The 27,016-nt window shown below is 49.1% G+C and overlaps 2 protein-coding genes across 2 annotated transcripts in view; one reads left to right on the top strand and one right to left on the bottom strand.

Moving 5' to 3' along the window:
- Positions 1–9,222, bottom strand: part of PPM1F (protein phosphatase, Mg2+/Mn2+ dependent 1F) — a 30,252-nt gene extending 21,030 nt beyond the window's left edge. Inside the window, exon 1 of the mRNA XM_018566029.1 lies at positions 9,019–9,222. Within this exon, the coding sequence (XP_018421531.1) occupies positions 9,019–9,173 (155 nt within the window). The 5' untranslated portion in view covers positions 9,174–9,222. The remainder of the gene's footprint in view (positions 1–9,018) is intronic.
- An 8,899-nt stretch (positions 9,223–18,121) lies between these two features.
- On the top strand, positions 18,122–25,531 carry SDF2L1 (stromal cell derived factor 2 like 1). Its single transcript, XM_018566028.1, has 3 exons — positions 18,122–18,355; positions 22,012–22,208; positions 25,071–25,531. Exons 1-3 carry the CDS (start codon positions 18,190–18,192, stop codon positions 25,353–25,355), a joined length of 648 nt encoding a protein of 215 aa, XP_018421530.1. The 5' UTR covers positions 18,122–18,189; the 3' UTR covers positions 25,356–25,531.
- Positions 25,532–27,016: the final 1,485 nt, after the last annotated feature.

The raw sequence follows: 27,016 nt of genomic DNA, 5'->3' as shown, positions 1-27,016 counted from the left end.
ACTATTTTAAAGGATAGGAAGTCCTCATCATTGACTTATTGTCAGAATACTTTACATATGCCACCTTCCGAACTATTTCACTTTAGACAATTACGTCACTTTTTATGTTCTTTGCAAATGCCTGGAACTGCTTCTCCTTTTAAGACCCTTTATGAAAGATGGTGCCTTCAACATGGAGGTCAAAGGGGTGGCATCTCACTCATTTATTCTCTTCTTGTAGAGTCTAATTCTAAGTTAGCTTCTATGCTATTCCCAAGGAACCAGTGATCAACAAAGTATAGACATTAAACTGACCAGCCTACTGGCATACTCGGCATTTGTAATATAACTTGAAGACTTCTCAGACTACAGCACACCTTAATTAGTGCTTGTCATATTGTATACCACTCCATAAAACAAAAATGTGTTTAACCTAAGCAGGTTTCTTCCTTTAAAACAAGAGTAGACCAAATATCGCTCATTCCACCCGTGTGCTTTTACAGAGTTAGACAAGGAAGAGACAAGTTGTATAAACTAAGTATGTGTGGTATGATAGGTATGAAGGTTGGGCCTGCTGAGACATCTGACTGCTTATTCGAACACAGTCACATAGGTCTTCATAGCCAACTTCTCTTATTGAGCGATTTGCTGTTCAGTACTCACAAGGTTTAATGATCTGTAATAATTAATACAGGGGGGGAACATGGGTACACAAACCTGCAGCATGCAGCTGGCTTCTGAGAGCTGCAGTGGTGGGGTGGGGGTAGAGTGTGTGTTGGGGTAGTTTAAAATTAGCTGACCGTCTGTGTAGGAAGAGTTAGTTGCTATATGAAAGCAGAAGACCACAGGCACGCGGGTCTAGTAAGCATGGGCAGGGACATTATATATTCTTCACAATAAAGTGGTTCAATCTTCTGGCAGCTGGGAGGGATGAAGAAAGGGACACACTGCTGGAGGTGCTGCCATGTGTCTTTTCTGATGTGACCTGCACTCCCTCCTCACTGGCCTCATTCTCCGATTCCTCTGAACCAGCAGTCCCTCTCAAGCACCCCAGAGCATATGCAACGTCCCCCGTCTGAACACATTCCCCTATTTCTAGCTGTTCCACTGGTTTTCCGTAATGTTTCTGACTCGGTTCCTCCTCGACAATTCAATTATGGGACCATCGTGATCTTGTCCACTAGTACATATACATTATTTCAGGTGATTCTTGGCTTGAAATGGTGGAAAGCTTCTCTCAACGCGTCTAGTTCTCCTACATTCATTAACTGAAGTGAAGGATGAAGTGTCAATTCCCCTCAGCAATGTCCTCACAACCCCAGGAGCTGGCATCTGTAATCATTTTTGCTTTAAATGGGCAGTCGGCCTATTGACAGGTGTTCTTCCTTGCTCCACCATATTATAGATTCTCTTACCCAGGTTATCACTTCAGTCCGACCACTTCTTTAGAATTAGGCTTTGTAAGGGTCTATTGGTATGCCAGCTGTCACGGTCCACAGGATTTAAATAGTCTTTCTGATGGACAGTGAGGAAGACTTGCTCGCTGTTGCGCTGAATCAAGGAAGTACTGACTTTTCTCAATTCAGGATCCAGCCTATATCGAGAAACAGGTTTGTAGTTACCTGTAGGTTCTTACTGACTTTTTCTGGGGACGGTGAGAACAAAAGGAAGCTGTCCATTTATTGCCCGATTCCTTAGCATCCTTGTCAGTTCCTCCAGGATTTTGGTTAATATTAAATGCTAAAGCCACCATGAGGGCCGGTGCACACCTGGGCGATCTGCGACCATCGTGCACGATGTCGCACGGTCACGGAGTCGCCCATCGCGCTGTGGGTGCCATTATTTTCTCATGGCACGCCAGTCACGCCCGGCGGATCGAGCGGGATTCCGCCAATGCATCCGAACACGAAAAAAAAAAGACTAACACCTGGGCGTCATGTATTGCCAAAAAACAGTACATGAACCTTTTTTTCTGCAATTGCCGCGTGGATGTACCCCATTGAAATCAATGCGGCCGCACGCCAATCGCTGTCTGCAATTGTGCACGACCCTGTGATCCTGGGACGTGCGTCCCGGATCGCTCAGGTCTGCAGCGGCCCTAAAAGATAGGGCTGGAAACTGGAAATGGTACATTCCCTGCACTGCAAAGTTCAATCAGGCATCTTTGCATTGCCATGAAGGTGTCCCGGGGAAAAAGATTTCTGACAATGTATATTCCACGCAAAATAGACTGTACTTGTTCAGATTAATAATTAGATGAAATCTGACTGATGGCTTTCTTTGTAGAATGTTGTTCGAATAAAAGCCTTTGCCCCTCTGGTCTATGGAAACAATTAGGTTTACCCATTGCTGGATGAGTTCTTCTGACACCTGGCTCATGGTCATGGCTGCTGCCATGGTCAAGTTTAGGAATAGTTTGGTGATTAAAAGAGAACTATGGGGTAACTTTTTTATCTCATAGTTCTCTTAAGGGTCACGGGGAGGACTTATACTAGCGTCCTCCCGTGACCCAAAGCTCAGTATATCGCGAGCTAGTGCTTACTATATACAGAGATCGCCGCAGGCGGGACGGATCCCGACAATGTTGTTGAGTTCCACCCAGCTGGCTCTGCCTATCTAGAGGCTGAGCCAGCTGCGCCCGCCCCCTCCATTCCACCTCTCAGCCCTGGAGGATCGGAGCGGGGAGGGGTGGAATCCCTGCTCTCTGCAGGGAGAGAATCGGAAAGTGAGTGAGTGACGGTATGCGTTCGCTCACTTCCCGATCTATGAGGATGAGTGCAAATCACTCACCTCATAGTTCTCCTTTAAGTACCTTCCAGCAACTGCGTTGGCGATTTTGTGTCTGTAGCCTTTACCTGGTAATACCCAGGCTGGGGCACTGCTTTACCCTTTTGAGTGAGAAGGCCCTAAGTCTTTCCAAAACCCCTTCCAGGGCATCAGTGGGATTTGGGGGTGGATTCAGGAGGGTGGCATGTGTATTCTCATTTGAATCTTGAAGTGCTTTGTGTTTTTTTTCCCCAGATCTGTGCAGCAATCCAACAAGGAAACTGCCACTGTTCAGCAGTTTCCTGTAATAAAGGCCAGTCACTGATGCACTCTCTCCTTGTGCAGGGTGACTGGTCTGGTCTCTGCCACCTCCTGTAAATTTACGCAGTCTGCAGTGGGTCGGTCAGCTTACCTCCCACAGCTCTACTGTCTGCACAGGATATGTACAGCACAGTGATGTCATCACTGCCACTTTTACAAGGTAATATCTGGGTTTACAAAGGCATTTGATGCTGACAAAGTGGATTTATATCCTTTTTGGTTACGGAGTATATTTAAATGATTTTTTTGGTGCCTAGAGATTAGTTTTAAGCTAACCTACAGTTTTCTAACAGCTATAGATATCTACACAAATGTATATTTTCTGCCAGAGCACTCATGAGCTTCAAACCCAAGGCACTCGGCTCTATAGCTCCAGCTACTAAATCAGATTTCTGTCAGATCCCATGCAAAACTCTAATCTCCAGAGGTCAGAAAGGCAGGAAGTTCCAAATTGCACTTAATTCTATTAGTCTGGTTTATTGACTGGCTAACCAGGGTTGGAAGATTTCAGCTAATGGGTACACAATGCTTTGTTTAACACCCCGGTCTTCAAGAGGTTAAAGCAGAAGTAAACTCATTTGGATATTTTTTGTGTTTGCCCTAATGTGCAAATTATACTTACACATTAGACACACTTTCCTTAAAATTGTGCCCTTCTCTAGCTCTGTTGGATCAATCTGCGGTCATCAGCACTGTCCCTCGCATCTCCGCCGCTGACACTTTTGGGTTCTCTTCGGCCACTGATGATGTAACTCCTGCACATCTGAGACCTGGGGACACCAGGTGCTGTAGTTCATTGTAGCTGTGTCCTCCGTGAGCACGCTCCCCTACCCTCTAGCTGTGTCCTTCAGGGAGCACGCTCCCCTTCCCTCTAGCTGTGTCCTTCAGGGAGCACGCTCCCCTTCCCTCTAGCTGTGTCCTTCAGGGAGCACGCTCCCCTTCCCTCTAGCTGTGTCCTTCAGGGAGCACGCTCCCCTTCCCTCTAGCTGTGTCCTTCAGGGAGCACGCTCCCCTTCCCTCTAGCTGTGTCCTTCAGGGAGCACGCTCCCCTTCCCTCTAGCTGTGTCCTTCAGGGAGCACGCTCCCCTTCCCTCTAGCTGTGTCCTTCAGGGAGCACGCTCCCCTTCCCTCTAGCTGTGTCCTTCAGGGAGCACGCTCCCCTTCCCTCTAGCTGTGTCCTTCAGGGAGCACGCTCCCCTTCCCTCTAGCTGTGTCCTTCAGGGAGCACGCTCCCCTTCCCTCTAGCTGTGTCCTTCAGGGAGCACGCTCCCCTTCCCTCTAGCTGTGTCCTTCAGGGAGCACGCTCCCCTTCCCTCTAGCTGTGTCCTTCAGGGAGCACGCTCCCCTTCCCTCTAGCTGTGTCCTTCAGGGAGCACGCTCCCCTTCCCTCTAGCTGTGTCCTTCAGGGAGCACGCTCCCCTTCCCTCTAGCTGTGTCCTTCAGGGAGCACGCTCCCCTTCCCTCTAGCTGTGTCCTTCAGGGAGCACGCTCCCCTTCCCTCTAGCTGTGTCCTTCAGGGAGCACGCTCCCCTTCCCTCTAGCTGTGTCCTTCAGGGAGCACGCTCCCCTTCCCTCTAGCTGTGTCCTTCAGGGAGCACGCTCCCCTTCCCTCTAGCTGTGTCCTTCAGGGAGCACGCTCCCCTTCCCTCTAGCTGTGTCCTTCAGGGAGCACGCTCCCCTTCCCTCTAGCTGTGTCCTTCAGGGAGCACGCTCCCCTTCCCTCTAGCTGTGTCCTTCAGGGAGCACGCTCCCCTTCCCTCTAGCTGTGTCCTTCAGGGAGCACGCTCCCCTTCCCTCTAGCTGTGTCCTTCAGGGAGCACGCTCCCCTTCCCTCTAGCTGTGTCCTTCAGGGAGCACGCTCCCCTTCCCTCTAGCTGTGTCCTTCAGGGAGCACGCTCCCCTTCCCTCTAGCTGTGTCCTTCAGGGAGCACGCTCCCCTTCCCTCTAGCTGTGTCCTTCAGGGAGCACGCTCCCCTTCCCTCTAGCTGTGTCCTTCAGGGAGCACGCTCCCCTTCCCTCTAGCTGTGTCCTTCAGGGAGCACGCTCCCCTTCCCTCTAGCTGTGTCCTTCAGGGAGCACGCTCCCCTTCCCTCTAGCTGTGTCCTTCAGGGAGCACGCTCCCCTTCCCTCTAGCTGTGTCCTTCAGGGAGCACGCTCCCCTTCCCTCTAGCTGTGTCCTTCAGGGAGCACGCTCCCCTTCCCTCTAGCTGTGTCCTTCAGGGAGCACGCTCCCCTTCCCTCTAGCTGTGTCCTTCAGGGAGCACGCTCCCCTTCCCTCTAGCTGTGTCCTTCAGGGAGCACGCTCCCCTTCCCTCTAGCTGTGTCCTTCAGGGAGCACGCTCCCCTTCCCTCTAGCTGTGTCCTTCAGGGAGCACGCTCCCCTTCCCTCTAGCTGTGTCCTTCAGGGAGCACGCTCCCCTTCCCTCTAGCTGTGTCCTTCAGGGAGCACGCTCCCCTTCCCTCTAGCTGTGTCCTTCAGGGAGCACGCTCCCCTTCCCTCTAGCTGTGTCCTTCAGGGAGCACGCTCCCCTTCCCTCTAGCTGTGTCCTTCAGGGAGCACGCTCCCCTTCCCTCTAGCTGTGTCCTTCAGGGAGCACGCTCCCCTTCCCTCTAGCTGTGTCCTTCAGGGAGCACGCTCCCCTTCCCTCTAGCTGTGTCCTTCAGGGAGCACGCTCCCCTTCCCTCTAGCTGTGTCCTTCAGGGAGCACGCTCCCCTTCCCTCTAGCTGTGTCCTTCAGGGAGCACGCTCCCCTTCCCTCTAGCTGTGTCCTTCAGGGAGCACGCTCCCCTTCCCTCTAGCTGTGTCCTTCAGGGAGCACGCTCCCCTTCCCTCTAGCTGTGTCCTTCAGGGAGCACGCTCCCCTTCCCTCTAGCTGTGTCCTTCAGGGAGCACGCTCCCCTTCCCTCTAGCTGTGTCCTTCAGGGAGCACGCTCCCCTTCCCTCTAGCTGTGTCCTTCAGGGAGCACGCTCCCCTTCCCTCTAGCTGTGTCCTTCAGGGAGCACGCTCCCCTTCCCTCTAGCTGTGTCCTTCAGGGAGCACGCTCCCCTTCCCTCTAGCTGTGTCCTTCAGGGAGCACGCTCCCCTTCCCTCTAGCTGTGTCCTTCAGGGAGCACGCTCCCCTTCCCTCTAGCTGTGTCCTTCAGGGAGCACGCTCCCCTTCCCTCTAGCTGTGTCCTTCAGGGAGCACGCTCCCCTTCCCTCTAGCTGTGTCCTTCAGGGAGCACGCTCCCCTTCCCTCTAGCTGTGTCCTTCAGGGAGCACGCTCCCCTTCCCTCTAGCTGTGTCCTTCAGGGAGCACGCTCCCCTTCCCTCTAGCTGTGTCCTTCAGGGAGCACGCTCCCCTTCCCTCTAGCTGTGTCCTTCAGGGAGCACGCTCCCCTTCCCTCTAGCTGTGTCCTTCAGGGAGCACGCTCCCCTACCCTCTAGCTGTGTCCTCCAGGGAGCACGCTCCCCTACCCTCTAGCGGTGTCCTCCAGGGAGCACGCTCCCCTACCCTCTCGCGGTGTCCTCCGTGAGCACGCTCCCCTACCCTCTCGCGGTGTCCTCCGTGAGCACGCTCCCCTACCCTCTCGCGGTGTCCTCCGTGAGCACGCTCCCCTACCCTCTCGCGGTGTCCTCCGTGAGCACGCTCCCCTACCCTCTCGCGGTGTCCTCCGTGAGCACGCTCCCCTACCCTCTCGCGGTGTCCTCCGTGAGCACGCTCCCCTACCCTCTCGCGGTGTCCTCCGTGAGCACGCTCCCCTACCCTCTCGCGGTGTCCTCCGTGAGCACGCTCCCCTACCCTCTCGCGGTGTCCTCCGTGAGCACGCTCCCCTACCCTCTCGCGGTGTCCTCCGTGAGCACGCTCCCCTACCCTCTCGCGGTGTCCTCCGTGAGCACGCTCCCCTACCCTCTCGCGGTGTCCTCCGTGAGCACGCTCCCCTACCCTCTCGCGGTGTCCTCCGTGAGCACGCTCCCCTACCCTCTCGCGGTGTCCTCCGTGAGCACGCTCCCCTACCCTCTCGCGGTGTCCTCCGTGAGCACGCTCCCCTACCCTCTCGCGGTGTCCTCCGTGAGCACGCTCCCCTACCCTCTCGCGGTGTCCTCCGTGAGCACGCTCCCCTACCCTCTCGCGGTGTCCTCCGTGAGCACGCTCCCCTACCCTCTCGCGGTGTCCTCCGTGAGCACGCTCCCCTACCCTCTCGCGGTGTCCTCCGTGAGCACGCTCCCCTACCCTCTCGCGGTGTCCTCCGTGAGCACGCTCCCCTACCCTCTCGCGGTGTCCCTTCGTGAGCACGCTCCCCTACCCTCTCGCGGTGTCCTCCGTGAGCACGCTCCCCTACCCTCTCGCGGTGTCCCTTCGTGAGCACGCTCCCCTAACCTCTCGCGGTGTCCTCCGTGCGCACGCTCCCCTACCCTCTCGCGGTGTCCCTTCGTGAGCACGCTCCCCTAACCTCTCGCGGTGTCCTCCGTGCGCACGCTCCCCTACCCTCTCGCGGTGTCCTCCGTGCGCACCCTCCCCTACCCTCCCCTCTCGCTGTATCCTCCGTGCACACGCTCCGCCACCCTCGCTGTGTCCTCCGTGCGCACACTCCCCTACCTTTGAGCAAGCGACAGAGCTATATCCATCCATAGGCAATTTAACCGTTGTAAAAAAACGGTCGGCCGGGAGCTCTCTAGATCTGAGCGGGCGTCTTTAGACATCCGCTCAGCCACGCCCCCTCACGTGCGGGAAAGTCCTAATATATAAAAACAGCCAGCGATGCCTGTTAACATACAAGCGATCCGGCGGCGGATTGTGCGCCCCCTCCGCAGCTCCCCCGCCCCCTCTGTCACGCTGGTTCCCGGGCTCTGCTGTGCCTGGTGCGAGCCCGGGATCAGCATGGTGGCTCTGTGAAAGGTGATCAGAGGGAGATTGGTACACGATCTCCCTCCGGTCCCCTCTCCGCTGTCAGAATGCAGAAGTCTTGTATATTACATCACTTCTGCATTCTTGTGTCACTCTCCAGCTTCAGATGCTGGAGAGAAGCTGATGGAGCAGATCTCTGCTTCATCAGCTTCTTCAGGGGGGTCCTAGGTGACGTTAGGGGTCTTGGAGACCCCTGATCTCTCCATAAAGAGGACCTGTCACGTATTTTGCTATCACATAGAGGGGTTTCTTAGCCCCCTATGTGATAGCAATAAAGTTACGTGGAAAAAAAAATAGGAAAAAAAAAATTAAAGTTTACCCCCCAAAAATTTTTTAAGTTACACATAAAAAAAAAAAAACACACTTCTTTTTCAAGTGCCCCCCATGGTAATAGGTAATAGGTAATAATCATTATCTCCTAGCATAATGGAAAACAAACTTTTTTTTCCCCAAAATCTTCAATCATTTTCCCTTAATACAGCAAAAAATAAAACTCCCGGTGGTGATTAAATACCCCCAAAAGAAAGCTCTACCTGTCCCTAAACATTTTTATAAAATTCATTTCAGTACAGTGTTGCATGACGGAATAAATGTCAGTCTAAGTACCGCAGCGCTGAATACTGAAAAATGGCCTAGCCAGGAAGAGGGTGTAAACACCTGGTCAGCAAGTGGTTAAAAAAGTAAATTTCCCCTTGATAGATATGCATGAAGTAGAGGAAAAATAGCTGGAGGGTTTATTACTACTTTCATGCACATCAGTGCGTGTTTACATGTTATTACACCCACTGCTTACAATTGCATTATTGTGTGGAAGAATACATGAACTTTTCTTTGTTTGGAACACTCTACAACACATTCCAGGCAACCAAATAGATACAATTAAACACAGTGTTTTATTTTTCCTGCAGGGATGATATATACATGGTCTGTACATATAGTAATTGGATGCTATGGTCAGAAAGGCAACCCCCCTTGTCACACCTGCAATGTACAGCAGCAGCACCTTCACCCCAGCTCATCCTCCAGTCACTCTCATAGGTCCCTGCACAGAAACAGGCTCACCTTCCCCCCACCAGCCGCAGCACCGCCTCGCACAGCTCCCCTTCCGCCTCATCACGACTCAGCCTCCGGTTCTGTGGCCTCGGGTGACCCTCCGGAGCAGCCAGGTCCCGCAGCACCGCGGCCAGCAGCTCCCTTCCCACTGCCTCCTCTGCCATACCTAAAGCTGACTGTGCGCGAACCCGGAAGCAGCGCGGAGCTGCACGTGTACTAGGACGGGGCGCTGGAAGAGAAGGGGTGACAGGGAGGGGCCGGACACCTCATACGGAGCAGACTGGACTCTGTGTGCTGGGACACAACACCGGATAACAGCCGGAAACCCGCACATTATATCACATCAAGAACAGTGTGCTTTAATCCTACCTGGCCCTGTGAGGCACCGGTGTAATCTGCTGATCACCCCCTTCTGAGTGGTACAGTCCACATAAAACAAAGCCAGCATGGGAGGCGCAGAGTGACAGCTGTGACCATATTTGTCCTCACCTTCCCAGGACTGCTGCTTGTCAACTTTATGCTGAAATGAGGACTTGATAAACAAATAGGCATGTGTATCTCTTCTTCCATCCAAATCTGTACAGTAATCCAGTATGAAACTTTGCTTCTGTGCAGCAGCTCCCTGTAATAAAGACCAGTCACTGCTGCTCTCTCTCCTTGTGCAGGGTGACTGGTCTTGTATCCGCCCCCTCCTGTCATTTTTCTGTAGACACCTTGTAGTGGGTGTGTCCTGCTGAGTCCCTCCCATAGCTCTGCTCTATGCTTAGGATGTGTGCAACACCGAGAATATGTCACTGCTACCTTTCGAAGGTAATATCTGGATTTGTAGTGCACATAAAGTAGATTTATTTCCTATGTGGCAATGAAGGAAACTATTTAAGGGGAAGTCTCTGGGAGCACTGCTGTCTGAAGCTAGGCCATACACCTATAGAATATCTGCAGATTTTCTATGGTCAGATGGAAAAAGTGCAACAGATTCCTCCATCTACGCTAAACTGGGTGGATGGAGGAATCTCCCGATGGGCCAAGTTTCACTATATTGCTAGTCGGCCCCGCTGGCTGTCAAAGTACCTGAACAATCTGATTGGATGCAGGCATTGATCAGGTATTTTGAGAGCCAGTGTGGCCGACTAGCAAGATACTGAAGCTTGGCCCAGTGGGGCCGTACCTGACTTGCGGGAGCAGCTACACGGTCTGCATCTCTGTCGGATGCAGACTGCAGAGCTGCTCCTGCCAGCTCCATCACTGAGAGCTTTTCTGCTGGAGCTCAGTTCTGCGCTTTGGTCGAAAGGATGTATTAGTGAGGTCTGCAGCAGACCTCACTTATCACCCCTGGATCACCAGGGATCGATCTGCCTCCTCCCTGCAAAAAGGTAAGCAGGAGAGAGGGCTCTGTATTTTATTGCATTTTATATGTGGTGTGCAGGCGTTTACATGCAGCTGCTGTCACCTGATCATTAACTTCAATGAGTGACAGCGGCCACTTGTAAACACCAGATAAGGGATTCCTGCTGCAGGAAAACGCAAGTTCCTGATGCAGGAATCCCTAATTGCACCTAAACTTACATGTGAATAGGGCCTTATTGTGTGTGATTTGCGGTCCGTAGTACCATACCGGATATAGTTACATTTTATTTTGAAGTATGACATTTGGCAAGGGGCCCCCATGGGAGAAAAAAAATTGTCGAGTGGCCCCCGAGTGAAAGGAGTTTGATGGTTTGTCTTTAAAAGCTAAATTTGGAATGTGTTTCATGTTACACCAATATTCAGGGTGTAACATGAAACATGGTCACATTGCCAGGCTGCTGCTGGGAAATGCCTTGCAACGCACGTTTCAAGTGTTTTTGCATGTTTTGTTGCTCATTTTGTCGCACAATTGGAAGTCCAATACACTGTCATTGAAGTCTATGGGACCAAAAGAGCAGTAATCTGCTAAAAAGTAGCTCATGTACTTTTTCCAGCAACAGGCAATTTTCTGCTTGTAACAAAACGCTCAGGGGCCATAGAAATGAATGGGATTCTTTGTCTTGAGCATTTTCTCATGCTTAGCTTTAAGCGGCAATACGCATAGGTGTGAACGTGAACTAACAGTGTATGCCAGGGGCATAACAATATCATGATAGGGTCCCTTTGTTTTCCAAGTAAAAAGACAGTCATGCCCTGACACCTACCATCCTGTAGGGGGAGCTCAAGGCTAGAATTTCACCTCTTCAATCTATTGATAAAAAATAATTATATACAATAAGCATCCATCTAGTAAGCCTCCTCCAGCTTTCAGAAAGCAGCCTGATTCACATGGTTAGACTGCCATCAGGGCCGCCGTCAGGGGGGTTACGACCAATACTCATGTAAGGGGCCCGGGCAGCTTCCGTTTACCACACAGGAGACAAGGGGGGCGCTGGTGGGGGAGGCCAGAAAAAACCTCCTCACCCAGCTCTCCCTACTCTGTGCGCTTTCCGGAGCTTGCTGGTGCTGTTCCTGACCCGGCTGAGATATTAGCATATGAATGGGCCACGGTAATTTGCATATCAATAAGTTGTATCCCACCGCTGCGACCCGTCCTGTAGGTAACCGCTCCTCCCGGCCTCTGCAGCTACCGAACGGAGGAGAGAGAGAGCTGTCAGGAGGCATCGCAGTTGCGGACACTACGCATCGATTGTGCATCCAGGGAGAGTGTTTTCTAACCGCATTTGATCATATCACATTCCATTACATGCGGTGTGCAGGCGTTTACATGGAGCTGCTGTCACCTGATCTTTAACTTGATTAGCTGGCAGCTGTCACTTGTAAACGCCAGATTAGGGATTTCTGCTGCAGTAAAACGCAAGTTTCTGATGCAGGAATCCCTAATCGCACCTAAACCTACAGATATGAATAGGGCCTTATTGTGTGTATATTGATGTCTGTAGTACTTAAACTGGATATAGTTACATTTTATTTTAAAGTATGAAATGTGGCAAGCGGCCCCCATGAAAGAAATAAATTTGTCGAGTGGCCCCCGAGACCGAAAAAGCACGCGGGGGAGGGCAGAGACATTGACGGAGTAGGCGTCGCCGAAACTCCAGTCGGTGGCGAAGGTGACAAGGAGGTCGTGTTGGGCGCAGAGGATGAGGAGGCCGTGTTCCAAAGAGGTAAGGCCGTGCAAGGTAAGAGGACTGTGTTGGCAGAGCCCAGCATAGATTCTGCACAGCCCACCAAAGAGTCTCAGGTGTGCTGTGCAATACCCTTTGGTGGGCTCTGCAGGATCCGAGTCTGCAAAGCCCACCACAGATCCTGCAGAGCCCCCCTGAGATCCTGCTGGGTCTCAGGGGGGCACTGCAGGATCTGTGTGGGCTTTGCTGGGTCTCAAGGGGGCTTTGCAGGATCTGTGGTGAGCTCTGCGAGGTCTATATTGGGCGGAGCCGACCACAGATCCTGCACAGCCCACTGAGACTGCAGGGTCTCAGAGGGTCTCTGCAGGATCTGTGGGGGGCTTTGCTGGGTCTCAAGGGGGCTTTGCAGGATCTGTGGTGAGCTCTGCGAGGTCTATGGTGACTGCAGGGTCTCAGGGGGGCTGTGCAGGATCAGTAAAAATCATCAACCGAGTCTCAGGGGGGATTTACAGGATCTGTGTCGCGGTCTATGGTGGGTTCTGCAGGGTCTCAGGTGGGCTTAGCAGCTGCAGGGTCTCAGGTGGGCTTAGCAGCCTGAGACCCTGCAGAGCCCACCAGAGATCCTTCACAGCCCACCTGAGACCCAGCAGAGCCCACCACAGACCCTGCAGAGCCCACCTGAGACCACAGCCGGCTGGGGTAAATTTAGTGTGTGGGGGGGCGCCCGAGCTTTGTCTTGCCTAGGGCAGCCCCAAACCAGAATACACCAATGGCGGGGACATCAGCACAGACACTGCACTGCCACAATCCTCTCTGCAGCTCACCAGGAGTAAGGATGGGCTCGGGCGTGTTCACAGCTCCAGGTGCCAAGCCCGCCACGAAGCTGACAGCGTGCAGCTGAGACATTTCCCGATCTCTGCAGCTGCGAACCGGGAAAATGCCTCAGTACCTGTGATTGGCGCTGCGCGCTGTCAGCTTCCTGGCGGACTCGGCGCGTAGAGCTGCGAACACGCCCGAGCCCATCCTTAATCAGGAGGAGAAAAGCTCTATCGAAGTTCTATCGAAAGTTCCAACTTCTGAGATCTGCAACGACCTGGCTTACTTAGAAGAGGATTGGCAGAGAAGGCTGTACTGCACGTGGGCCACCCGCGGCATTTCAAAAATACACATACAATAGATTTTAATAAATATTACAATGAACTAGGGTCAGACTAATCCAGGACATTATTAATCTAAATTGCCCCACTCAATACGGCCGTCGCTTGCGCCCATATTGAGTGGGGCACTCAGATTAATAACGTGCTGGATTAGTCTGACCCTGGTTTATTTTAATACTTTATTGCTCTGTAGTATGTGTGTAGGGAAATGCCGCGGGTGGCCCACGTGCAGTACAGCCTTCTCAGCCGAACCTCTTACTTCTAAGTAAGTCAGGTCGTTGCAGATCTTGAGGAGTTGGAGTTTTCTGTAGATCACTGCTGCTGATCTCTGCATTGTATATCACACCACTGACTTCTGCACTGTAGATCACACTGCTGACCTCTGTGTCACACCACTGACCTCTGCACTCTGCAGCACACCGCTGACCCCCTGCATCACACCGCTGACCACTGCACTAGAAGTCACACCGCTGCCCTCTGCGTCACACTGCTGCACTCTGCATCACATCACTGATCTCTGCGCTCTGCGTTGCACCTCTGACTTCTGTACTCTGCATTACACCACTGACTTCTGTGTTGATTCGTCTGTGGTAGGTCCCGCGCAGCAGGCTTCTGGGGAACCCCGCGGTGCCTTCTTACAGGGCTTCCACCGGCTGCCTATCTTTCCCTCCTGAGACCCTTTGCCCGAGACTTCAGGCTGGCACACGGGAGCAGAGCGGCAGCACAGAGTATGTACCAAATTCATATACTATTATTCTGCATTGCTGTATAATGTTTTGCAGGGCTTTTTAGTCATCTATAACTGATGGTATTATTCTGCATTAGAGTGTAAGCTCCTCTGTACAGAGATTGATGTGACTTCTCTGTACAGCACTGCGGTATATGTCAGAGCTTTATAAATGTGTAATAATAGTGTGTGACTGTGCCGGGGACATTAGAGTGTTAGCTACTTTAGTGCAAAGAATGCCAGGGGGGTTGGGGGCCAGTGAGATCCGATTCTCTATAGCAATATGTCTGTGAAGGTTTTCATTCATCCAGGTCATGGAATATCTGTAAAAGATAAGTCAAGGCAACTGGACTTTCTGTATTTTTCTTGAAGACGTTTCACTGGCCATCCAACCAGCTTTCTCAATTCAGAAATTTCTGAATAGAGAAAGCTGGTTGGATGACCAGTGAAACGTCTTAAAGTAAAATACAGCCAGTCCAGTTGCCTCGACTTATTTTTTACAGATATTCTCTATAGCAAGCTTCCTACATTGTTGCAAGGTTTGTGTATTGGTTGTAGCAAGGCTTGTGTGTCAGCTGTAGCCCTCCGGTACTTACTAGTGGCCGGCCCTGCCCCTCGATTGCGCTTCTGTGTTTGGCTCCGCCACCTGTTGTGAGGGGTGGGGCCTGTCAGTGGTCACATGATTGGGCTGCTCAGTCTAATATGCCCGGGCCTATTTTTAGTCCCAGTCCGGCCCTGGCGGGCAGCCTTTGGCTGTAGGATTCTGCACTTAACTTTTTGCTGCTGCCTGCCCTTTCCCCTGGTTGTAGAATGTCCCCTTCCCCCTCCATTTGCTACTCTCTGCCCCTCCCCATGCATTGTGGAAGGGCAGGCAGCCTATAGCCATAGGTTTTCACCCTGCAGCTGTACCTCTATCACACTTACTATAAATAAATAAATTATATTATGAAGGCAGACCTGTTTGCTTCTCCTCACCACCAGCACACCAACCCTCCTCCTTGTATTCCGATGTAGTCAGCAGTCATGTGGTTTAAGAGCTGCCCGTGAGTGCAGTGCCTGCAGCTGGTGCTGGCCCATGTGGTTTAAAAGAGATGCAGGGATCATAGAATTGGAGACCTGCTGCTCATCAAAGGGAAGTCTGCTGGCATCAGGAAATGCGGCAAAGATGTTCTTACGTGGCAACTACTCAAAATGCCGCATTTTCTGCTCTTTCTGGGATGACGACAGTAGATCCCAACTCTACGTTGAAGCCTTCCTCATTTCCCCATCCTTGTCACCATCAGCAGCCCAATCTATCTCCTCCTCATATATTCGTCCTCTGCCTCCTGCTGCTTCATTGCATTTCACATGCTGGTGGATGGCAAAATAATTACAGCTGGGTACCTTTCACTGTGGTGTGGCACAAACCATGAACTTACATAAAGCTGGAATGCGAGCAGCTGCAAAACCAGTAGATTTCTAAACAAGCATTAATATTATGAGGTTGGGGTTGTTTTGGGCATGTATTTTTCTTTTGATCCAGCAGTTCCAAACAGGCCCACACTGCAGAGCTCTGTGGACAGGCCATGGGGATAGCAGTGGCCTCTAATTCCACTCCTCATAGCCAGTTTGCAGGGCTATGGTGGGATTAGGAGAAATAGAGGAGGAAGAAGAGGGCTCATTAGCAGCACTTGTAGGCAAGTGGCTGTTCTGCGCTTGGGAGGAATGGAGGAGGCGAAGGAGGAAAATGGTGAATTAGCAGAACTTGCAGGCTGCCTAAGTCTGGGAGGTGTAAGAAGAGAAAAGGTTTTGTCAGCCACTTCACTATCTCCTCCACATGCTGTGGTTACATAGCACAGCCACTGTAAGACAGAAAAAGCAGACATGCTATGACTCTAGATGGTGCGGCCCGAGCATGCAGTACCAGTTTGCCCCTTACTACCTCTGCATGCAGAACCTGTTTGCCTCCTACTACCTCTGCATGCAGAACCTGTTTTCCCCGTACTACCTCTGCATGCAGAACCTGTGCCTCTCATTTTAGGCCTGACATTTCAAAATATGTGATGCCACAATACGGTATCACTGTCTGTGATTATCGTTCTGTAACACTACATACACTGAGTGGCCAGATTATTATGACCACTCCATCAGTACTTCGTTGGGCCACGAGATGACTTTGTTGGGCCGCCTCGTGACTCCACGAGATGTTGAAAGGTGATGCGAGGAATCTGACGCTGCACTGTTGCCCTTCTGTTGTCTTGCCACTCTCCGTTCTGCCCTTACATTGACTAGTCGCTGACGGCCACAATTCGCACATTCAGACCCAGATTTGCGGCTGACAGTCCAGTCTTTAAACACTTTAACAACAGTTGCTCTTGAACATTTAACGAATTCTGCTGTTTTGCTGATACTCGCTCCATGGCTCCGCGCGCCAACAATCATCCCACGTTCAAAGGCTGTTAAATCGCGTTCTTTACCCATATCTTCAGAAAAAAATCACTACTACTGTCATGGTAAACAACCTGCTTCCCTATTTATAATGCGCTGGCCCTCTAGCAACTTCAGCGCCAAATTATAGCTAATTTGCCTACAAACGTCAGGTGGTCATAATAATCTGGCCACTCAGTGTATAACTTAAAGGCATCTTCCAAGCATGTAATTTAATTCATTGGTGTTTTTCTATGTCACCCTCAAAGTCACAGCTTTCTTTAGACAAGTGCTAGCAGGCAAGTGAGGCACCCTTATTAAAAAAAAGACATACAGGGTTCCTTCTGGAATGAAAATGATCCTGCTACCGTAGCAACTTTTTGGGAAAGCTTTAAAATCTTTTAAAGGTTTCACTTTAACACTTTCTGAGTCACTGAGCAAGGACAAGTATATGTGCAAAATAAATAAATAAGGTTTCAAATCATTTTTACTCTTTTACCACCCCCACCCCCCCTCTTCTCTTGCTTATGTTAGATCCATTCTATCTATGTTCTGACCAATATAATAACCCTTTCACCTCCCTGATCAATTTATATATTAACCCCTTCATCTCCGTCTGCCCACTGTATGTGACCTGTACATTAACCCCTTCACCTCCCTCTGTTTATGACCTGTACATTTATTGTATCCGGTGCACTATCACCACGTTCCATGTTTTCACCCCCTCAATACCAGCATGTTTCTTCATTTCCATAAAATTGCAGCAAAAAATCATATCACCTTGGGGTGTCTATTTTACAAAAAGGGGTCATTTTGGGGAGTTTCATACTGACCTGACATTTTTATTTGCGGTGATTTATAAACAACAGTAAGAGAGACAGGCTTTTCTAAAAAAATAATTTTGGTCTTTTTGTACTTTATATAATAATACAAAAAAATTGTGGTAATTAAATACCACTAAAAGAAAGCTCTATTTGTCCCCTAAAAATGGTATAAAACGAATTTCGTTACAATGTTATGTGATGGAGGAATTCTCAGCCAAACTAGTACAGTGCTGAAAACGAAAAAAAAAAATGGCCTGGTAATGAAGGTGGTGTAACATGCTGGTACTGAAGTGGTTAATAACATAACCATTAATCCATATAATCACATGAATCTGAAGAATCTGCCGGCTGTCCTTTATTTTCTCTTTTCATACCATAATACACTGGTTATAAATCAGTGCACATGGCGTGAAGCGATCAACCATCAGTGGGCTGCAGTGAGAAGAACAATGCCTCCCATCTGCTGATTCCAGTATTGTGGCTTGTATATGTGTACATCTATCATCGCAGGTGTCCGGTCCATGTCCCCTCTTCCTATCCTCCAGCCATGGTCACCTCCCTCCCTGCACAGCAGCCTGCACCCACGCCGCTCTTAAGTCACACCCCCCTTCAGCACCGACAGGGTTAACACTAGCGTGTCTGCCACAGACAAGTGACAGGTCGGCTGTGACTTTTTCAGCGCTCATTGGTTGGCTTGGGCTGAATGAATTATACCGTGGACCAATCACCGAGTCCCTCGTGTCTGCAAGCCGAAGACATAAACTTTAGTAAGAGGAAGAGCACATCAACCAATCCCCGCATGCCTCCTTCTCCTGTCCTTCGATTTAGCACCGCCCCCTACTAGGGCGGAGCGAGGCCGACCATTGGTTTAACATTAGATAATCCCGTCCTCCTCCCGCTGGCGGCTGACGATTGGCTGTCTGGAAGTGTTGAGGGAAGTTACTGGTAAGACAGACTGACGTGCCGGGGAAGCGATGCCACCAGCGGGGTTCGGGCTGCTGTTGCTCGGTGTGTTCTGCCTCTGGTGCCCGGGGCTGGGGAGCGAAGAGGCGGAGTACGTAACGTGCGGATCCGTGGTGAAGCTGCTCAATACTCGGCACAATGTGCGGCTCCACTCCCACGATGTCAAGTACGGCTCAGGTGAGGTGATCGGCAGCTGCCTTCCTCTTCAAATTATCTGAGGACGAATATGACCCTGCAGGACTGCAGCTGTCCTGTGACTTCTACTGTCAGCGATATGTTACACCCGCGTTCTAGTTCGGGAGATGCACACTTAGGCAGGACACACACAGCCCGATCTAGTTGGCGATCCGACTGCCTCGCAGTATTCCCAAGTACAAAAGGGCGATATAATCAGAGTGGAGGACTGACAACACACTATTTCAGAAATCTTCCAGCATGCTGGAAAACCTCTGACACGTGATCAATAAACAAAAGTCTCATGGGGAATTTACTAAGACTGGAGCAGACCGAATCTGGAGCTGCTGTGCGTGGCAACCAATCCGCTTCTCTCTTTTATTTTCAAAGCTTAACTCATCAAACTAGATAGAAGCTGATTGGTTGCCACACACAACTATTCCAGATATTGTCTGCTCCAGTTTTAGTAAATCCCCCATCAGTATGCATAATTGTAGAAGGATTTGCTGTGCCTGACCTTTGGGTGTCTATAGATCTGCCTTTCTCATCCTTTTGACCCGGCGAGGAACCCTTGAAAAAATTATAAAATCTTGGGGAACCAACAGAGCCAAAGGAAGCAAATGTCATGGTATTGGTGTGAGGAAACAAATGCCCCTGTGTCGGAGGTGTCACTGGGAGGTAAAATGCCCCCCGTGTCGGTGGTGTCACTGGGAGGTAAGATGATGCCTTCCGTGTCAGTGGTGTCACTGGGAGGTAAAATGATGCCCCCGTGTCGATGGTGTCACTGGGAGGTAAAATGCCCCCTGTGTTGGTGGTGTCACTGGGAGGTAAAATGCCCCATGTGTCGGTGGTGTCACTGGGAGGTAAGATGATGCCTTCCGTGTCAGTGGTGTCACTGGGAGGTAAAATGATGCCCCCCGTGTCGATGGTGTCACTGGGAGGTAAAATGCCCCCTGTGTTGGTGGTGTCACTGGGAGGTAAGATGATGCCTTCCGTGTTGGTGGTGTCACTGGGAGGTAAGATGATGCCCCCTTTGTCTGTGGTGTCACTGGGAGGTAAGATGATGCCCCCTTTGTCTGTGGTGTCACTGGGAGGTAAAATGATGCCCCCCGTGTCGATGGTGTCACTGGGAGGTAAAATGCCCCCTGTGTTGGTGGTGTCACTGGGAGGTAAGATGATGCCTTCCGTGTTGGTGGTGTCACTGGGAGGTAAGATGATGCCCCCTTTGTCTGTGGTGTCACTGGGAGGTAAGATGATGCCTCCCGTGTCGGTGGTGTCACTGGGAGGTAAGATGATGCCCCCCGTGTCGGTGGTGTCACTGGGAGGTAAGATGATGCCTCCCGTGTCGGTGGTGTCACTGGGAGGTAAGATGATGCCCCCCGTGTCGGTGGTGGTGTCACTGGGAGGTAAGATGATGCCCCCCGTGTCGGTGGTGGTGTCACTGGGAAGTAAGATGATGCCCCCCGTGTCGGTGGTGGTGTCACTGGGAGGTAAGATGATGCCCCTCGTGTCGGTAGTGGTGTCACTGGGAGGTAAGATGATGCCCCCCGTGTCGGTGGTGGTGTCACTGGGAGGTAAGATGATGCCCCCCGTGTCCCGTGACCACCGGTAGGTGCAGGGGGGATCAGTGAAGCCTCCATATGGAAGTAGTGAATACACACACCTCAATGGTGGTGGAACCCCGTAGAGAAGCCATGCTATAGATGGCAGAATCTAGTAATGGTGTATGAGTATTCATTGCTACAGCCCACTAGCTCTGCCAGGAACATTTATGGGATAGGCAGCAATACATCATGGCCAATCCCGCCTTTAATTATGGGAGAATTATGAATTGCAAGGCAATCAAAGATCACCGGTGTGGCCCCATTCAAATGTCTGCATTGCCTAATCATCAGTGTACTTCTACTTCTTGTCTACACCCATCCAAAGAATTGTATCACAGGGAGCCACATATCATGCACATAGAGACATTGATGAGCACATTTACAAATGGATTATCTCACTGAAAAAAAAAAAGACTTTGAATATGATTTTGCCTAATGCACAGGGTCTTGGTGCATGTCACATGTACATGGTAGAACTTTCCTCACGTAACAAGCAACGCCCTAGGGGCCCTAGTATTGTTGGGGGGCCTACTCATACAAGATCCTGCCACATGCTGAGAGAGCAATGAAAGCTACTTTCAGAATGTCATGGGGGTCTCCATACTTGTAAACCTGCCTGTTTAATGGTGCCGTCTCTTATTCATGTACCAAATTAATAATTTTAGAGCTGCAATCCCATTGTTATATTAAACAACATAGAACATGAAATTGTATGAACTGTTTACTCATCTCAACGTGTTACTGAAGAAAACAAAAGCAAGTTCCAACCATGCTAATTGTCACCTGCCACTTGCTTGTCTTTGATGCATTCTCATTTCCTGTTTCTCACTTCCTGTTTTGTGTAATGTCATTGTATTGTTTCCATTATAGTATACTGAACAAGATGAAGGGGAAAAAAGAAAGAAATACAAATATAATTTGTGTGTGTCTGTCTGTCTAACAGATCCTACCCTCTCCCTCCACAAATGCGTGCTTACCAAGATCCTGCACCCAGGGCTTGCTACATTTGTTTACTTCCTGCGCCAAAGTCCTCTCTCCTGGCCACACCTGCACAGTGTAGCTCCATAGACTTCTATATGGTTCATCTACCTCTGTCACCCAGTAGGAAGGTGCAGGGAGAGAAGTTCCCCAGACTTTTAGGCCTGGTTCACACCTAAACATTTATACCCACAGAAAAAACATGCAAAATACACATTTCCATGCAAGTCAATGGTAAGTGTTCATACCTTAGTGTTGTTGTGTGACGTGAAAAGATGCAGGAGTTATTTTAGGCGGATCCCGCGTGGTTTTGCATCTCTATGCAGGGGAAAATGCAAAAACGCGCACAAAAAAATACACTGCAAACGCCTACGTGTGAACTTAGCCTTATGGACTTTACTGCACAGCCGGCAGAGAGGATTGGGGCTTCATGCACTATTTTTTCGCTGACAAGATTTCTGGCAGAATCAACACTTTTCGTACTCAAAAAAAATGTGCTTAACCAGAGGTTAAAACAAAGTGCGGTTGATAAAGAGGGTCGGAGAGTCAATATGAAGTACAACAAAATATTCATTTATTAATTAAACAAGATTTTTCTTCGAATGAACCAGATGCACCATATAAACCAACCGACATGATTAAAAACTGGTTATTGCATTTAATTAATAAATTAATATTTTTTTGTACTTCATATTGACCCCCCGACCCTCTTTATCAGCCGCACTTTGTTATAACCTCTCTTGGTTAAGCACATTTTTTTTGAGTACGTTCGGTGTAAGCAGCTGGGGGGTTGTTCGTATTGAGAGTCATAGAAGAGTTAATACACTTCGATTGTCATTGGGTGTGGTACTCTGGGTATAACATTCTCTTTAGAATCAACACTTTTTTGTGTTTTTTTTTTTTTGTGTGCACTTATGGAACAAATATACTATTGAAAGTATTTTATTATTTTTCACAAGCCGAATGAGGACAAATATGTGAAGTTCAGTGTCAGGTTTCCATGCATTTTAATGGGATACAAATGTAAATGTTTAAATGTATCCGAATGATACAACTGACACTGTTTCTCTATGTTAGGAAGCGGGCAGCAGTCCGTCACTGGAGTGGAGTCCTCAGATGATGCAAACAGCTACTGGAGGATAAGGGCAAAGGTCGGTGAAGTGTGTCCCCGCGGAGAGCCAATAAAGTGTGGGCAAACCATTCGCCTTACCCATGTGAATACTGGGAAGAACCTGCACTCGCACCATTTCTCATCCCCCCTCTCAAACAATCAGGTATGTTTCAATCTGGAGGAACGTGAGGAATGGTACAACTAGAGACTGATACATATTAAAGAAGTCCTACTACTTAAAAACGAGACACATTCTACTGCTTTTTTTTTAACACTGGATTGTTCTGGCATTAAAATGAACACATCTATTCACTTTATATTAATATATGTTTTTAAATATGAATTTCACTCCTGTGGGTTGGAGGGTTTCTGTAGTAGCATTGTCACACGCTTAAAGCTGAACTCTGGGGAATAAAAAAAAACTTTACCCTTGTAATGGGTTCCTATCCACATTGTAAGGGTTAAATGCTCATTTTGCCTAGGGCAGGGGTGGGCAATTCCTGCCCTCCAACTGATGTGGAACTACAAATCCCAAGAAGCATTGTAAGACTGACAGTTACAGGCATGATTTGCAGAGGCATGTTGAGATTTGTAGTTAAAGCACAGGTGGGGGTCAGGTGGGGGTCGCAGTTGCCCACCCCTGCCCTAGGGGATGATAAATAAGGTGATATACGTACCTTATTCCTAGCTCCCTCCATGCTGTAAGACATCCCCTGAAGATGCTTTTCTTTGCTGCCCAATCAGTCACAGCTCTTTAATATAATTCCGTACAATGCAGTGCTGCATTGTACATGAGGTCACTAAGGGACCGCCCACAATACCAGCTGCAAGGAGAGTGAGGTATAATGTAAGTATATTACCCTATTCATTATCCTCTAGGAAAGAAAAGAGCAATAAACTAGGGATGCAACCAGCTAATCGATAATGAGAATAGTTGCAACTATTCTCATTATCGATTAGTTGGTTGGATCCCCTAGCTCTCTCCTCCACGCTGGGTGTAGGGCACAGCAAGCAGTGGGCGGGTGCAATAGCCAGCCCGCTATTGCAATTTGAAATGGCCAATAGTAGGCTGGCTATTGCACCAACCCACTACCTGCTGTATTTACATTCAGCTGCCGTCTGTGGAATTTTGACTGACCAGTCTAGGGGAATAGTGATCAGTCTTACTGGATTTGACTGATTGCGGTCTTCCTCCATGAGGAATCTTATGTCTTTATGTGAGTATATGTGTGTATTGCATTGTAGGATCATACCTTATTACCCAACTGCCCCCTAATATGTACCACCACTGTAAATCCTTGTGACAGAGGATTATTATAATAGGTATACAATAGGGATGCACCAGTACCAGTTTTTCGGTATCGAGTACCAATATTTTTCCCCCCCAGTACTCGCCAATACCGATGCCGGAAGTCCCATTTAAGCAAGCCAGGTAGCATGTAGTGATTCGCCGCACAGCTTCCTGATTAGCCGGGTGGCGAGTCATTACACTGCGCCCAGCTTCCTGATTGGCTGGGAAGCCGGCTCCATGCTCCCTGGTGACGAGGAAGCATGGAGCCGGCTTTCTGGCAAATCTGGAAGGGGGGGGGGGCAGATAGTGACTCGAGCGCCTAGCGTTCTGATCGGCCAGCTTCCCGAGCAATCGGGAATCTGGGCGGTGAGACATTAGAAGGTGCCCGGCTTCCTGATTGGCTGGGAAGCCAGCTCCCTGGTGACGAGGGAGCATGGAGCCTGCTTCCTGGCCAATCAGGAAGCTGGGCAGAGTGTAATGACTCGCCTCACCGAAGTTCCGGGGTCGGATTAGGCATCGGGAGTATTTGGGCGAGTAAGAGTACACGACCAAATAGTAGTTATCGGCACCGATACTCGTATCTGTGCATCCCTAGTATACAGGTGCCTTTGTTTTGTTTTCCCCAAAGGAAAGGGTGTATCACTCATAAATGAAGAAGAATTTCCCACTTTAAAATGTTATGCAGGTAAACCTTCTTTTTGGATTCTTAAGTGCTAAAGCTTTGGTTCTGTGTGACCTGAGCATGTCGAGCTAGAAATCAATAAATCATGAGGAGGATACCTCTGTGCATCGCTGCTAGCTGCAGTAGGCTTTAGCCCCCTTGTCTGCTAGCTTACATTTAGGCCGTTTTCACACAGGCGGCAGGCTCTGCTGCCCCTCCAGAAAGCAATCCATGGTGGAACGCTTTTCAGAGGGTGGCTGAGCAATGCATTCAGGAGGAGATACTGCTGCTTCCTTAATGACTGTTGGTTTTTATCTCATGGAGGATTTTACATTGAAAAACTGCACCACAGCTAACTGCATGCAAGTGTTTGGCACATGGTTGCAACACGGTCCCATTGACTTTAACCACACCACAGAGCAAAACATTGCAGCCACGGCAATGTGTACGGTCCTGAGTGGCGCCATGTTACCTTGTAGGTGGGTGGTCAGGCGGAGGTAAAAACACAGATGAACTCTGGTTGCCTGTGTGAACCAAGTTTGATCTAAGCAATGTAAAGATAATACAACAGGCTTTGTTGTACAGCAAAATGCTGTAATTCATAGTAACCATAAGATTTTATACCTTATCAATTCCTAAACTGTGACTTGAATGGATAGCCTTTTATTTTTGTTAAACTACTCAACCACTTCCACTATCAGATCTTTGATCTTTATAACATAAAGGCCAATCATTCTGTAGTCCATGGTAAGACCAGGAAGTGCGCAGAGGACACCGGACAGGTCTGAATTTCTGACAGGATCAATAGGTATTCTTTTTTGCACCAGATCTAACAAAACACTTTCAATGGTATAGTTAACAGACCAAAGGGAGCAAATAAGAGAAGTTCATTGTTAGGGTTGCATGTACTTTAAACAAACCCATATACATACCTGTATGCATGACTCGCACAAAGAAGAAATATCTATATATAGCTTTGAAATTATTTGTACGCGGTTTAATATTAGGAGAGCTTTGTGGTCTGTTGTATTTTAATACTTTTAATTTGTACTATAATTTTTGTTTAATTACAGGAAGTAAGTGCCTTTGGAGAGAATGGGGAAGGAGACGACATGGACACTTGGGCAGTGCAGTGTAGCGACAGTGTTTGGGACCGTGAAGACACAGTGCGTTTCAAGCATGTTGGAACCAGCATGTACCTGACCGTTACAGGCGAACAATACAGTCATCCAATCCGAGGACAGAGAGAAGTACATGGCATGACAAGTGCCAATGCTCACAACTACTGGAAGGTGATGGAGGGTGTGTTCATCAAACCAAGCCTCCCTCCAGGGGCAGGAAGGCATGATGAGCTATGAAATAAATGTGGAGTTCTGGTTGAAGACCATATTGATAAATGCTGACTTGAAGATTTGCTCGTCCACTGGATTGCCTTGATACAGACCAGTGGGACTGGACTATTTTGTTACATTTTTCTAAGAGTTGGAACACTGCACATGTACACAGTTGAGCAAGAATGTGTTCTATGTAAAAATTCATAATTCAGAAACCTATGCTAAGAAAGATATAGAGGCTGCTGACACTGAGCCCTCATTTTAATAATAACAGCGTCCTGTCTGGTATGCACTAACTGCTTTAATACTTTTGCATCACTGACCCTGAACAAGTATAGAAATCGGGCATTCTGATTTTTTTTTTTTACTTGCTGAGGGTCAGGTTGTAAGGGGTGTGAATTGAATTGAATGACAGATTTATTTGTCCTTTGAGACTACATGTATATTCGTTCTGTGCGAATGGGGCAAAAACGGATGTTCTGAGTATATTTTCTTTCCAGGTCAAATGTAATATCAGGAAAATAACTCATTATGACCACTAGATGAAGATATTAGGAAATAGGTATTTATTTCCTATGGTCCTCTGCTTCTTTTAGTGGCCATAATGTGGTATTTGCCTGATTCACTCTTATCATATGAATGGATTATGTTCGGCCTAGAAAGAAAATATACTAATAACATTCATTTTTGCTCCCATTTGCACAAAACAAATTTGAATGCAGTGTCGCAGGGCGAATGATTCTGCACATTTTTTTTTATAAATACACTCCTTTGTGTTGAAGCCAGAGACAGCCAGCTAACTAGCAAGGAGGTCAGAAATAGCAGCCTCCACTTTTGTCTCAGCAGAGGTTACTTTAAAGGCTAGGATCACACAAGCAGATTTTAGGGCACATCACATGCCCAAGAAAATACCTTAATACAGCACGAATGACAAATGAATGACACTGGCACACAACTGTCTTTAAAAGAGAACTATGGCCCAACCATTTTTTTGCCATAGTTCTCTTTAGGGTCACAGGAGAACATATACTAATGTCCTCCTGTGACCCTAAACTCAGCATATAGCAGTCTACTGCCCGCTATATGCTGACAGTGCAGAGCTCAGCCGCTACGGATCCCGACAATAGTGACGGGATCCACCCCGCTTCCTGATTGACTCTGTAGAGCCAGCTGTGCCTGCCCCCTCTTCCGTCTGTCCCTCCAGTCAGCGCTGGAGGATTGGAGCAGGGAGGGGGGATAATCCCTGCAGGAAGCAGTGACTGGCAGTCACCACACTCTGCAGGGAGAAGATCGGGAACTGAGCGATCAGTGGTATGTGATCACTCAATTCTCCATCAATAGAGCCGACCTATGACAGCTTCAGTGTCACACATCGGCTCTAATTATGAGGATATATTATGGGGAGTGTATTTCACTCTCCCCATTATTCTTCCTTTTGAAAAATGTCCATAAACAAAAAAAAAACAGTGAACACAGAGGAATATGCAGGATTAACATAGGGGCTACTGGATTAACATAGGGGCTACTGGAGCGCTAGCTCCAGGCCCACCACTGAAAATATGCCCTGCTGGCCCGGATAGCCTCGGTATGCATGATGGCAATGCAGGCTGGCCGGGCTGAACACAATTAGGCAGAGGCGTTGAGAGCTTTCTAATCAGGCATATTAGGCAGGAGCTCGTTGGGGC

Source organism: Nanorana parkeri, unplaced genomic scaffold, assembly GCF_000935625.1.
Source record: "Nanorana parkeri isolate BGI_ZX_2015 unplaced genomic scaffold, ASM93562v1 scaffold909, whole genome shotgun sequence".
NCBI classification, from domain to species: domain Eukaryota; kingdom Metazoa; phylum Chordata; class Amphibia; order Anura; family Dicroglossidae; genus Nanorana; species Nanorana parkeri.
This window is presented reverse-complemented; position numbering and strand designations above follow the sequence as displayed.